Below are 13,136 nucleotides of genomic sequence, written 5' to 3' on the forward strand. Positions count from 1 at the left end.
ATTGTGACCAACTCAGACCCTATCGGAGTACTTAACCCACTGCATGATGCCCACAATTTGAGAGGAGGACAAGAATCAATTAGATGGTCCGCTAACTACTGCTGAAATAACTAAGCCACTACAGCAACTGGTCTCCAGCAAATGTCTCTGTACACCACTAGCTCAACCAATCCTTAACATATTTTAGGTGGCTAAGGAACAGCATGTCATGGAATTACCTTTTTGATCTTCTCCATTACATAGGCTTTAGGCCACATATCACGGCATATGCCCACCTTTTTTACACCCGACGTACAGCCCAGTTTCGACCAGGAAAGCGAATCCCCAACCTCTCCCACTTGAGAGAGGAGTAAGACAGGTCTGTTCACTGTCATCCATACTGTTTGCTATAGCGAGAGAACCCTCTGGCTCAAGCTCTTTGTCAATCTGAATAGGTAATGGGATTTAAATGGTCTGTGACACCTGAGGACATACTGTTGCTCTATGCGTATGACCTCCTTATATTCCTAACTGACCTGGAGACTTTAGGCCCGGTGTCAATTCAGGTGCTGACTCACCAGTAGCGGTCCGTGGAGGGAGTTTGGTGGGGCAGTGAGGCGGGGTGGGGGAGGGGCAGGGAGGGGAAATGTAAACACCGGAATATGGATGAACGGAGGTAAGTATACATTTAAATAAATAAACCGAATTTTGTTGCGCGCGCTGCATCGCATTTTACGATGCAGCACGCGCAAAGGAATTCGTTTTATTTATTTAAATGTGTACTTACCTCCGTTCATCCATATTCCGGTGTTTACATTTCCCCACCCTGCCCCTCCCCGCCCGGCCTCACTGCCCCACCGAACTCCCTCCACGGACCGCTACTGTGACTCACTTTAGCACTCTCTCAAGCCAAGGCCATGGGTGTTAGTATTAAATGTCTAGAAGTACATCTGGCTTGCAAAGAAGGAATAGCACAGAATTACAATATCCTACCTCATCTGGAAAACACATGAAAAAAACACACAGACACGGGGATCCTTATCACTGTCCTTACTAGTAAGAGAGGTGTTTGTGAAAATTATTACCCTTCCAAAAGCCCTATATATGCTACAGAATTATCGTTTCCCCCTCCTATGCAGCTTCCTCCCTACCCTTACAGCCTTTCTCCAGATCTGTGTTTGGGGCAGTGCCCTCCATGAGTTTCATTTGCCAAATGTTGCAAATCCAGTTCACTAGGGGTCTGGCCATGACAGACCCTGACTCTTACTACAAAGCTGCTCACTTAATAAGGATCAACAATGGGGATGTAGATCAGCTGGGTACAGAGAACAGCACATGGAGTTGAATTTTGGGCGATGGGAAGGGACTCTCCAATACAATATCTTTATGGGATGAAACTGCTACCTGTTATTTCCCTGATGACGAAAGTGGTGCTGGAAATGTGGAATTCCTCCAATAAACATATCAGATGGTTTTGAGATTGATGGGCCAGATCCCGCTCTGGACAGGAAATGCTCTCCCTGATTGTTGCGGCACTATGGGACTCCCATGGATGGGATGTCTTGGGAATGTCCTTACTATAAGATATCGCCCCAGGGAGTACTTTAAGATCTTTCTCTGACATACAAGAGGAATTTGGCCTAAATCATTTCCAGTTTTACCAATATCTCCAGCATCGCCACACGCTCACTTCGTATTTAGCGAAGGTAGATTACTTGCATGATTTTACCACCTCAAAGCAAAACTGTCTATGTCCCCACTGCACTGTAGGGGCAATGTATCTGCCCTCTATAGATCCCTTGTTATAAACTTTGAGTTACTTTTTCACCACTTTGAGAAGCATTGGAAAATGATATTGGACACCTTGAAAATGACAAATGTACGATGGCACTAATGGCCCCCAGATAGGCAGCAATATATGATACATACAAACTTATTCAGTTTAAGTATCTTCACCAAGTTTGCACAACCTCAACCAGGCTTTGCTGAATACACCAGGGACTGGGCCCAGAGTACCCATGGTGGGAGGCTGCACTGGGCCACATTCTTCACACTCTGTGGCTTTGTCCGGTCCTTAGACCCTTCTGGGAAGGCACAATCGTCATGTTCCAACAAGTACTTAGGCAGCCAGTTGACCTGAACTTTAAGGTTACCTTTTTTAATGTACTCAATGATGAGGGAGTTACAAGAACCAAGAAATCACTGATACGATTGAGACCAATGCTTGGAAAACAAGATAATGCGCAGAAGTGGTAAAGCCCTACAGTTCCCTGTCAGACTCGGTGGAAAATAGGAATGGATAAAAGCCAAATGCTGGAAATCCCCAGCTACGGATCAAAGGGATGCCCTAAAAAACATAAACAGATGTGGGGGAGGAGGTAGGAGGAATGTTGAAACATTGAGAGGGGTTCCTGAGGTCTCCTTTTCAGCAGCAGCAGGCGATGGGAGAAACGAAAGTAGAGCAAAGTGGAATACTTTATTTGTTTACTTTATACCCCTTTATCTGTGACTACTGGCAATATTGGCTTGTGAGCTCTGATGCAAACAGTTTATTTGTTTATAATGTTTACTGGCAGTAATGCTTGGAAATGGAAAGTATAATAAAGAAAGGTGTTTAGTAAATAGTTTAGACACCTTCATACAGCCTGCAGTACCTTCTGCTAGGTCATCACATTTATACTGGATAACTTACCCACAATCTTATACCGGACAGATCCATTGATGCCAGCATCCTGGTCAACAGCCAGTGCAGTAAGTATTACACCTGGTTCACGATTCTCTTGAATGTGAATTGCAGCAGAGGGAAGGAGAAGCTTCGGTGCATTATCATTTTCATCTTGGACTGTGCACATGATAATTGCTGTGCTGGACAAAGAAGGGGTCCCGGCATCTTTCACTAAAACTAGTGGAAAATTAGAAAAGAGTTGAGCAAAGACATATACTTCATTTTTGATGTATTTTTTAAATATGTAACTATGGTTAAAAAAAATACCACCGGGACAATCCTTGAAATAAGATAAGTGTTTTGTAAACTGCTCAGAATGTAACATTGTCACTAATGCCAGCGCTAACAAAGACAATACAATTTGATTTATTAAAATCAAAAGTCCTATATTGGCAGAATGATTGTATTTTGTAAGAAAAAATATTGTTGGAGACTAATGAAAAACTAGCTTTAATACATTTAAGGGCTCGGTTTCAATGCGGTTGGGAACGGCTCCGACCATCGGTCGGAGCTGTTCCGACTGCATCGGAATTGTCAGTTCAGATTCCGTTCCGATTAGCCATTTCGATGGGCTCATCGGAATGGAATCCAAATCAGTTTTCCAAATGGTCTCTGACAGGCTCGGAGGGCCCGTCCCCCATTTGGAAAACCCTCAGTAATCCCTCGGCCGGCTCTTTCCGGCCGAGGGATTAAGATGGCAGCTTTCCGCTACCTTTCTGTGGTGGACTTTCCGACAGGGCCGGACTGGGAACCACAACCGGCCCTAGCAAAGTGCTCGGCCGGCCCCTCCGGGGGAAGGGGGGTGCCGCCGAGCTCTTTGCCAGGGCTGGTTTTCGGCCGATTTTGTTACAGGGCCGATTTTGCAGCTATGCTGCAAAAACGGCCCTGTAACAAAAACGGCCCCGGGGGACCTAAACCGGCCCCCACCCATGCAGCGCACCGGGGGATTGCCCGGTGCCCGCTACGGCCAGTCCGGCCCTGCTTTCCGACACAGAAAGGCATTGGGAATCTGTCTTTGGGGGCCCCCTAGCAGAGGCCCCATGGATGGAAAGCTGTCGAATGGCGGCCCCCCTGTTGATCCCTGCACCCGGTAGCAGGAACCTTGAGGTGCCTGTCACAGGGTGCAGGGATGAACTGCACCTCTGCTCTTTGCAAAGAGAGCATGCATTCTGTTTGAATGCATGCTACCGTTGTAAAGATCAGGCATGTGACCGAACAGGGTTCGGTCGCATCCTACTTCCTGGGCTGGAACCAACGACAGGAGGTCGTTCGGTTCCAGTTCCAAACCGATGTCGAACAGACTCAGGTCCGTCCAACATCGGAATCGGAATCGGGCCCTAAGTCAATGTGCTACACACCAGGATGATCCCAAATTTCTACTCTGCATGAGGTATTTGATTTAAATAGGTGTAACTGGTCTCCCAGTAGACACATATGTACATTTACTGGTATGTATCCTTAATATCGATGGCAGAATATTGAAGGTACATAACAGCAAATTCATAATATTGTGGATACCATAATATTAATGTTTTGAATATCAATGCTAAATCTGTCGTTTTATCTTTTGTAACAATAATATCAATGTTTTAAATATCTATCACTTGTTATGGTTCTCAATATTGATTTTCATCTTTTTTTATGTTACTAATGCTTTACGTATTTGTTTCTTTCATTGTTTTGTAAATGTCCTTTAATATTTTGGATTTTTTTCTTTAGTGTGTGCTTTATATTTTTTTTGTTTCATTTTGAAATACATTTTTATGAACATTTGCAATTGTATTTTTTGAGGTGTTGGTGTTTAAAGGGGTTTTGGGTGGGTAGTGTTTTAATTGTAAGGTTTATTTTTAATTTACTCAAATTATTATTAATTTTGATATATTTAATTAAAATTTTCTTTTTTCAATTTAGATTATTTAGGGTATTGGGCTTTACGCAAATTTGTATTGTTTCACTTGCTGAATTGAATGCTGTTTTTTAACTGATTACTGCGTTTTTGCACATTTACTTTGTAAACCCTGAGCGTTTCTATTGGGTTTTTTGAGCGGCAGCCATTTTGAAGGTGCTACGCGCTTGCCCTGGTCAGCTCACTAGCTTTTGCACGCCGCCCTGACTCATCTCCTGTTTAATGAGCAGCAAGCGGCCGCGCAGAACCTGACAGGTTTCTTGTGACATTTTAACCGTGTTTTTCAGTCTAATATTGAGGAAATTGCACACAAATTTGTATTGTCTCACTTGCTGAATTGAATGCTGTTTTTTAACTGATTACTGCGTTTTTGCACATTTACTTTGTAAACCCTGAGCGTTTCTATTGGGTTTTTTGAGCAGCAGCCATTTTGAAGGTGCCACGCGCTTGCCCTGGTCAACGCACTAGCTTTTGCACGCCGCCATGACTCATCTCCTATTTAATGAGCAGCAAGCGGTCGTGCAGCTGACGCGGGCGTGCCGAAGGCACGCCGAAGGCGCTCCAAAGGCAAGCCCGTCTGCGCCCGTCCGCGCCCTTTCGGGTCCAGGGGCCATGAACCCTGGTCAATTTCTCTTTAATATGTCTGCCCCTTTGAGGTACTCATTTGAACTATTACTGAAATATTGCCCTCGCTCAGACTTGAATTGTAATATTAGCTTTGATTTTAATAATGCTTTTCTTTGCCCTGGTTGCAATTTCTCATTTTGCATGCCACTTCCGAATGACACATGCGACGAAAATCCGATCAGCTCTCCTTCCTCGTGTTTAAGAAAGTCTGCTTTGCTATCGGGTAATAATGCTGGCAAAAAAGTTTTTACATTTTGGAATGTAAATTGTCGGTCACTGCCCAAGCATAAGTTGGATATTTTTGACCTTCTTGATAGTGAGCGTCCTGACGCGATCTTCCTTACCGAAACCTGGTTACATTCCAGTTCAGGCCCTGATGTCGCGTTGGCGTTACTAGCTGACTATGCTATAGCCAGAAGAGACAGGGCCAATGGAAAGGGTGGAGGAATCGCTATAATTTATGACAAGTCCTACCAATGCAAATCGGAGGACTTAACTATTTTAAACTCTGAAGCAGCACTATTTAAAATTGCACTGTCACCTCAGATTACCCTTTCAGGTATTCTTGTTTATCGTCCCCCTGGACCCTCTAATCCTTGGGCCCGGCTTCTCCCTGAACTAGCTGCACCCTATCTTCTTAAAGCATCGAATTTCACCATATTGGGTGATTTTTATTTACATCTTGAAAATCTGAATTGCACGAGTAGTGGTACTTTAATTGCGGATCTTGCTGCCTTAAATCTTCTACTTAGTAATAGTGGTCCCACCCATGTAGCAGGACATTTGATGGATCCTATTTTTTCTAATTTAACTAGTATTCATTGTGACCCTGCTCTCCCCCTGTGCTGGTCTGACCACTTTGCTACTAAATTTCAGTGTACTTTTACAACGACCCCAACTGTAGCCCCTCTGAGTAATCCTCATAGAACTCGGAATTGGAGTAAACTGGATCTTGAATTTTTCCACCGCTTTTAATCCAGCCCCACCACTGCCTCCCTTTCTGGCTCTACTCTGATGACTTACTTTGACATGTGAGTTGCCACAGTCCATATATTAACATTAGTGAGGCTTTTCTCATATTGGATTACCTCAACACCAGATGGGTCTATGTCCCGTATTAGTAATCCTCAATACTTCTACTCCCAATGTTTTAAAGTCTTGTGACAAAACTATCCAAATATAAAAAAAGAGTACTGTAAAAGATAGATTTAAGACAAAGAAGTCCCCAAATGATATTACATTATGTTAAAATAAAAACACATTCCATATATTCATTATTTTTATATATTTTTTTTACAATTTGCTGTTGCCAAATGTATATAGTATTCATACAATTAATTTAAAACACACTGCAAAAAAGTAAATTATGAAGTAAGTAGAATTTTTTCTCAGTGGTTTAAACAGATATCTATATTAATTTAGGTAACTCTGCATTTAACTACAGTTAGAAGATACAATCAACTACCTGCCTGTTGCAGGTGTGAGTCGATGGTTAGGCAGGTGTCTACAATGCGGGTCTGTGTTTTTAAAATTCAATAATACTGCATGCACACATGAAGTCATGTTTGAAAACCTGCGACCTCCTGATGGGAAATGTCACCAGTTTTTTTTTATGACATGTCACCTGTAATCACTGCTCTATGCTGGGATAACAGGAAATTGGTATAGCCTAATACATTTATATTGTAAAAGGTATTGTTGGTTCATTGTGATTTTAAATATCTGGCACACACTATATAATAATGTAAATACATTTTATTAATGTTTGTCATTGCTCACATTCCACAATAGTATGTGAAAGCCTGCAGCTGTGCTTTGCGAAATGTCTGTGTACCATTTTCCTATTATCTTATGTGGATATAATACAAGGGATTCTGCAATCCCTATATAAAAACAAATCTCTAATTTCTTTATAATTGGATACTTGAGACACACCCAGTCACCTATTATATAGAAATTAGATAGTTGTTCAATTGTAATAACTTATTAAGTTGAGTTCTGACCTCTCAATGCTTTTGCCTTGCTCTTCTATATGGTCATGGAACTCTGTAGTGACTTGCAATATCTTAAAAATGTATGACAGGATCTACTTTATCCAATATATAAATTCTGACACAGTGACATGGTGTACTGTGATGGAAATGATAATGACAATTCTCACATTTCTAGAGGGACACATTATATCAAAATCTAGGCTTTGAGCCTCTCAGAGAGGACTTTTTTAATTGTAGGAGATGCTATGTAGTCCTCGCTATGTTGGCCTGCTGAGCACACTGCCTATGAACTCTGAATACCGACTCTGTGAAGACTGTGTTTGCTATTGTTGACATAAAGAGAGGTTGAGGGGACTTGATGTTTACTTTTCTACCAGACAGAACAGAAAACCAAATTTAGGCTCTTGTTGGCCTTTAAAAAAATATAGGGTATTTATTAACTGTTATCTGCTAATACTCGTCTTTGCTAAAACTTTAATTATGTTTTTGTGAACTAAGTTAGTGTCATATTAAGACTTGAAAAAAATATAATTTTGGTTGTTTTCAACTTATCAGCAGAAAGTGGGGCTTTTCATCTATTTAAATGTATTATCTCTTACATGTCTAAGGTAATCCCTATATTTGTCAGTCCTCCTAAACCATGCCATGTCTGTTTCCCACCACTGGATATCTGCAGGATAACTATATGACTCGAGAAAATGTAAATGCATGTGCTGCAAAATCCTTCCTTATGGTTTAACCTTTATAACAAGATGACCTAAACAGTTACTAGGTTGTTTCCTCCACTAAATTGTAGAAACTGTTCGAGAATACTTTTTGGAATGCGGTTTTGGTTCTTTTTCGAAACGTCACACAGAGCACTACAGGTCCTCCAACTAATTAAAATACCTAATGAATGGCAAGCAGAAGTTAAACATTGTCCATACTCCATTTCAATTGTGTTGAGTCTCACCTTTAATCCGGAATAGCCCTTGTGTCTCTCTGTCCAGCGTCGAGCTTGTTATTATTTCGCCAGTTTCTGAGTTGATGTTGAATTGCTTATATCCTACACCTGGCAAGATCTCAAATGAAAGCACAGAATTGACCCCTAAAAATAAATGGTAAACAAATATGAGAAATCCTTTAGCCATGTTTTAATCTGTAAACTTTAGTTTAGGGCAGAATTCCAAATTCACTGTAAGATATTAGATATCAGTTCTGGAGACAGAACACAGAATATTATAGTTACGTGTTTCTCATGTGTTCTCCTTTCATACAACAAATAACAAAGCAAATTTTCTTTTGATACCCAAATACACATTATGTTGCACTAGCAATCAATATCTAATCAACTGTTACACTGTAACACAAACAACTTAAGATCTTTAAAACTCTAAATGGAAAAACATTGTTGAAATACATACTCAAACATTAAGATCTGAATATCAGAAAAGCAGAAAACAGGAAAAGTGCATATTGAGCTACAACACAATCTTTCATGTGTGAGTAACATACTTTAATGTGTACTTTATACTCACAGAAAACATTTGTCATGCAAGTACAAAAATCCTTTCCACTTTGATTTACAAAGGGAGAATTATAACTAGAAATTGAGAAAGAACAGTAAAGATAGCAAAAAGCATTCTCTTGTAGTATAGAGATGATTAATTAACTAAGACATTACAAATATCCGAATAATGTAATCAAAATCATAGATCATGTGTCTCTCCAAACAGTTTAATATTTTCAAGCTTTTGAAAAAGGCAAATGAAACAAATCAAGGAAAGGTATATAAAAAAGAAAAGCCAGACTAGCTAAGTCATCCAAAGAAATGACAAAATCCCTAATAACCTGTGATGAGTTCTCCTGTCTAGGTATTGAACTTAATGCCTACGCAAACTTCCCTCCTCCTCTCACCGGGACCCATCTCTCCTCTCTTCCCACCCAGGCAACACCCAAAAACCAAGCTCACTGGTCCAATTTCAAACTATATGATGACCATCTCGAAAATTCTATCCTCCTTAAAACCGAATACCCATCAAACTCCAATGACATCCTGGAATGGATCAACTCGATCACAGTACTCAACTGCACACCGGCCATTGTGGATTCTGCTAAATCTCTTGGTATAACCTTGGACAGCAACCTGAATATGCGTGAACACATAAACTCGATGGCCAAAACTGCCAGGATCCACTTGATCTACCTGAGAAAGCTAAAACCCTTCCTTGAAACTGCGGACCTAAAAACCGCAGTCCAGGCAATAGTTATCTCCAGAATTGAATACGGCTGCTCTACCCTATCTGGCCTACCTAGGGCTTCCATGGCCCCTTTGAAAGCTTGCCTCAACGCAGCAGCTAGGCTCTTATCTGGCTCCCAAAATTTTGACAACATTTCACCACATCTGAAGGCCTTGAACTGGCTTCCGCTTGAAGCCAGAATCTAGCTCAAGCTGGGCTGTATAACACACAAAGCCTTGTACACAAACTCCCTGACATATATCGCCCAGAAACTCGTGGTATCTGTGGGATTCAGAAACTCCCAGTCCGCCAGGGAACGTGTGCTCCAGCCACCCCACTTCCGCAAAGAAAATTCATATAACCGAGCTTTCTCTGGGGCTGCACCAAGAACCTGGAACTCGCTATCATCATCCATCAGAAGAGTACCTTCTCTATCAATCTTCAAAAAGGAAGCTAACACCTTCCTAATGAGCAAATTCCTCCAATAACTCTCCATTGTCTCACATGCCACCTTTGGTCATGGCTTTTGTTTTGGTGCATAATTTCCTGTACTGCTAGGCCCTTTCTGTGCACCAACTCTTACTCCTTCAAATTCCCTGCTGGCTCTCTCTGCCTCTTGCTTTCATATCTGCCCTCGTATACAATTGCTGATTTTCTCTTTCTGTCGCTTTGTTGATTATGGTTCTGTACTGATTATTGTATATAGCTCTGGCTTTTGTCCCAATAGAGTCAATTTCCTATCCCCATCCTTATGTATGTTTTGCCTTTGCTTAACCTGTACGTAACGTGTTATCCCTGTAAAGCGCTCTCATACCCTAACAGGTCATGTTTGTGCTCTTTAAAACCTCAAATAAATAAATAAAATAAATATGAAGTGTTTGACAGTTTATTGAAATCATGTTTTTGCATTACCTACATACAAAAAAGTTAATGGCAGCATGAAACTGATATATTGGAAAGCATAATATAAGGAGAAACCATGAACTATCATAAACTGATATTTTGACCACAGCCATACAGCCTTTCCCTTTTTAGGGTTTATTACAATGTCGGGCAGACGCTGTCGCAGATGCTGGTCTGACTGACCTTCGGACAGTGGTCTCGACTGCCTAATCATGATGCGGCAGCACATGGTGCGGTTGCATACTCACAATTCCCTATGGGAGCATGTACTATGGCTGGGTAAGCTCCCATTGGGAAATGGGAGGTTGTGTTTATCCATGCACTGCTTGTCAGGCACCTCAGGTGCCTGCCACACGGTGCAGGGATCAACAAGGGGACAACATATGTGCCCCCCTGACCCCCAACTGTAGGCCGCAAAGAGAAGGGGGCCCGGCTAGGGGCCAACAAACTTGCTTTTCAACAGGCTTTTCATGTCAAAAAGCCCTGCATGGAAAGCCTTCCATAAACCGAGCATCGTAATACGGACGGCGGAAAATGCCACTCACATGAATTAAGTGCTGGTTCTGACTGGAGGAGCGCTTGGGAATCCAGCCGGAATGACCGGCCGGTGTAACTTCTGACCGCCTAAATTGTAATGAGGCGGTCGGAAGTGAAACTGACGATCTCGGAAAGCCTCTGACCTAATGTCGGAGGCTTTCTGAGCGAGTTCGTAATCAGCCCCTATGTCCCTAGCCAATTAATGGTTATCCTAGGCATCAAGGCTGATATACACTTACTCAAAACTTTTTACATTTATTTGAATGGTAGACGTGCATAAAAAAAGGATACTTTTGTTCCTTAGCACTTATGTACAATTCAGCTCTTCTTTCACACCACCCTTGTAAAGTTATAAGATCAGCATTGGAATAGCCAAGAAAATCGCTGTTTTTATTCATTTTCAGCACTTGCCTAGATGCCCCAAAAATCACGTGTTTACTTCTAGGTGCTTCCTGCAGAAGAACATTTCCTCCATTCTGGAACTCACCTGGCCCTCCTGAGATTATGGAAGGCTGGCTTAAAGAAGCTGGTATCACAAAATGGGAACAGTTATTAGATGAGTAGAATTACATTCTAGGGGCTGCCTAAGAGACAAAACACAAAGCACCCTTTTCTGTTTCAAATTCTACCAACTGACATCATGGTTTTCAGCTGAATAATGGATTTTGATTGAGCCTTGTCAGATGGATTTAGGTCTATAAAACATCTTGCCAACAAAAAAGATATTGGCATAGTATTGGGGATGTGCTGCAGCTGACAGAACTATGAAACTACCACATAGTGTTTTGGAAGGATACTTGTCATCGAGGGAGACAGAAGATTTATGGTAAGTACTGCAAAAAACTCTCTACTCCACTGTCAAATTTTCTACACTTAGGAGGTATCATTTTTTTTATTCTTCACAAAATCTATTGGACTGGAGTTGAGAGAACAATCAGAACACCATTGTGGAATGTCACAAGCAGACAATGTGCATATTTTTGTAAATTGTCCAAACTTGCGTAATTGTTGGAGAGATGTGAGTACGATCATAATTGAGCTTTTTAACCATATGATAGAGATGAGCCCTCTAATTATTATTCTTGGGATCCCAGGACCTGAAAGGGGCAAAAAGCATTTGATATCTAACCAAAATAAGTTACTATTTCATTTCATGCTTTTGGCAAAACGTAATGCCTGTGAAGAAAAGTTACGAATATATATATATTCCCTGAAAAAAACATAGGTTTCAGGGACGTTATAGTTAGTTGCACATTTCACTCGTACAAAACCATAGAAATTTGGCAGTTATAGTTAGTAGAGCTAACTGTAACTCGTGCCCCCGTAATGCACTGCTGATGACGTCGCATATTACATCACGCATGACATGGTCAGTGACATCCCTGATGACATCACTGATGACATCTCAAATGACATCACTGATGACATCATCCAGTGAATGTGTGTTTTTCATTGAATCTCTGCTTGGCCGGACATTTCAGGGAACGGGCTATGGAGACTCCCGGCTCTCCGGAGCCAAGGTGATCCAGGCCCCACCCACAGTGCGAACTCCGCAGCAGTGAGTGTAATTGTAATAACGTGAATCCACACCAGATGAAGATATGTGGTAAGAGGTATTAATTACAGCCTCAACCAACAGCCAGCAAATCAACTGTCATCATAGAACCCTCACATGACAGAACCTCAGAACAAGCTGGTTCCATGCCTAGTGTTCTGGCATGGAGCCATGTTACATCATTACAGTAATGGCATCCGCGGGTGTTCGCTGAACACCAAGCGGAAGAATTCCCGAAACGGCGCTGGCAAAAAACCTCGTCTGATACGGACTCGATGAGGCAAAGACGCGATTAACAAGCGGCGCCCCGGGAGACAGCGGGACGCCGCGGTAAAGCTATTAAGGGCTTATAATCAGGGATTGAGGCGGCGGATCAGACGAAGTGACACATCGATCAGCGAGCTTCCTCATCAAAACTGCCCGGTCTGGTAAGAGCCTGCGAGGCAACAAGCATCTGCCTTTAATCCTATTGTGCTGTGCCCTATGAAATTTTGTCAAATAAAGTTTTTCCATCCAAATAACAGCAGCTGACCGTGAAGAGATTAAGAGACGGCTATTTTGGCAAGAGAGTCTGTTGAACTGGCTGCGACCGGGGAGGGACAGAGGACATAAGGACATAAGGCAAAGGACAAAAGCTATAAGGGTGCGGAAGGTGCGAATAGGACAGGAGTGCTGGTACGGCAGAGGAAGG

The 13,136-nt window shown here is 41.9% G+C and overlaps 1 protein-coding gene across 1 annotated transcript in view; it reads right to left on the reverse strand.

Annotated features, from left to right (window-relative positions):
* DCHS2 (dachsous cadherin-related 2) overlaps positions 1-13,136 on the reverse strand; it is a 1,150,696-nt gene that overhangs the window by 194,729 nt on the left and 942,831 nt on the right. The window contains exons 14-15 of the mRNA XM_085641695.1: positions 8,184-8,318; positions 2,672-2,881 (exon numbers count right to left, since the gene is read on the reverse strand). Of these exons, the coding sequence (XP_085497821.1) occupies positions 2,672-2,881; positions 8,184-8,318 (345 nt within the window). The remainder of the gene's footprint in view (positions 1-2,671; positions 2,882-8,183; positions 8,319-13,136) is intronic.

Source organism: Triturus cristatus, chromosome 2_2, assembly GCF_964204655.1.
Source record: "Triturus cristatus chromosome 2_2, aTriCri1.1, whole genome shotgun sequence".
NCBI classification, from domain to species: domain Eukaryota; kingdom Metazoa; phylum Chordata; class Amphibia; order Caudata; family Salamandridae; genus Triturus; species Triturus cristatus.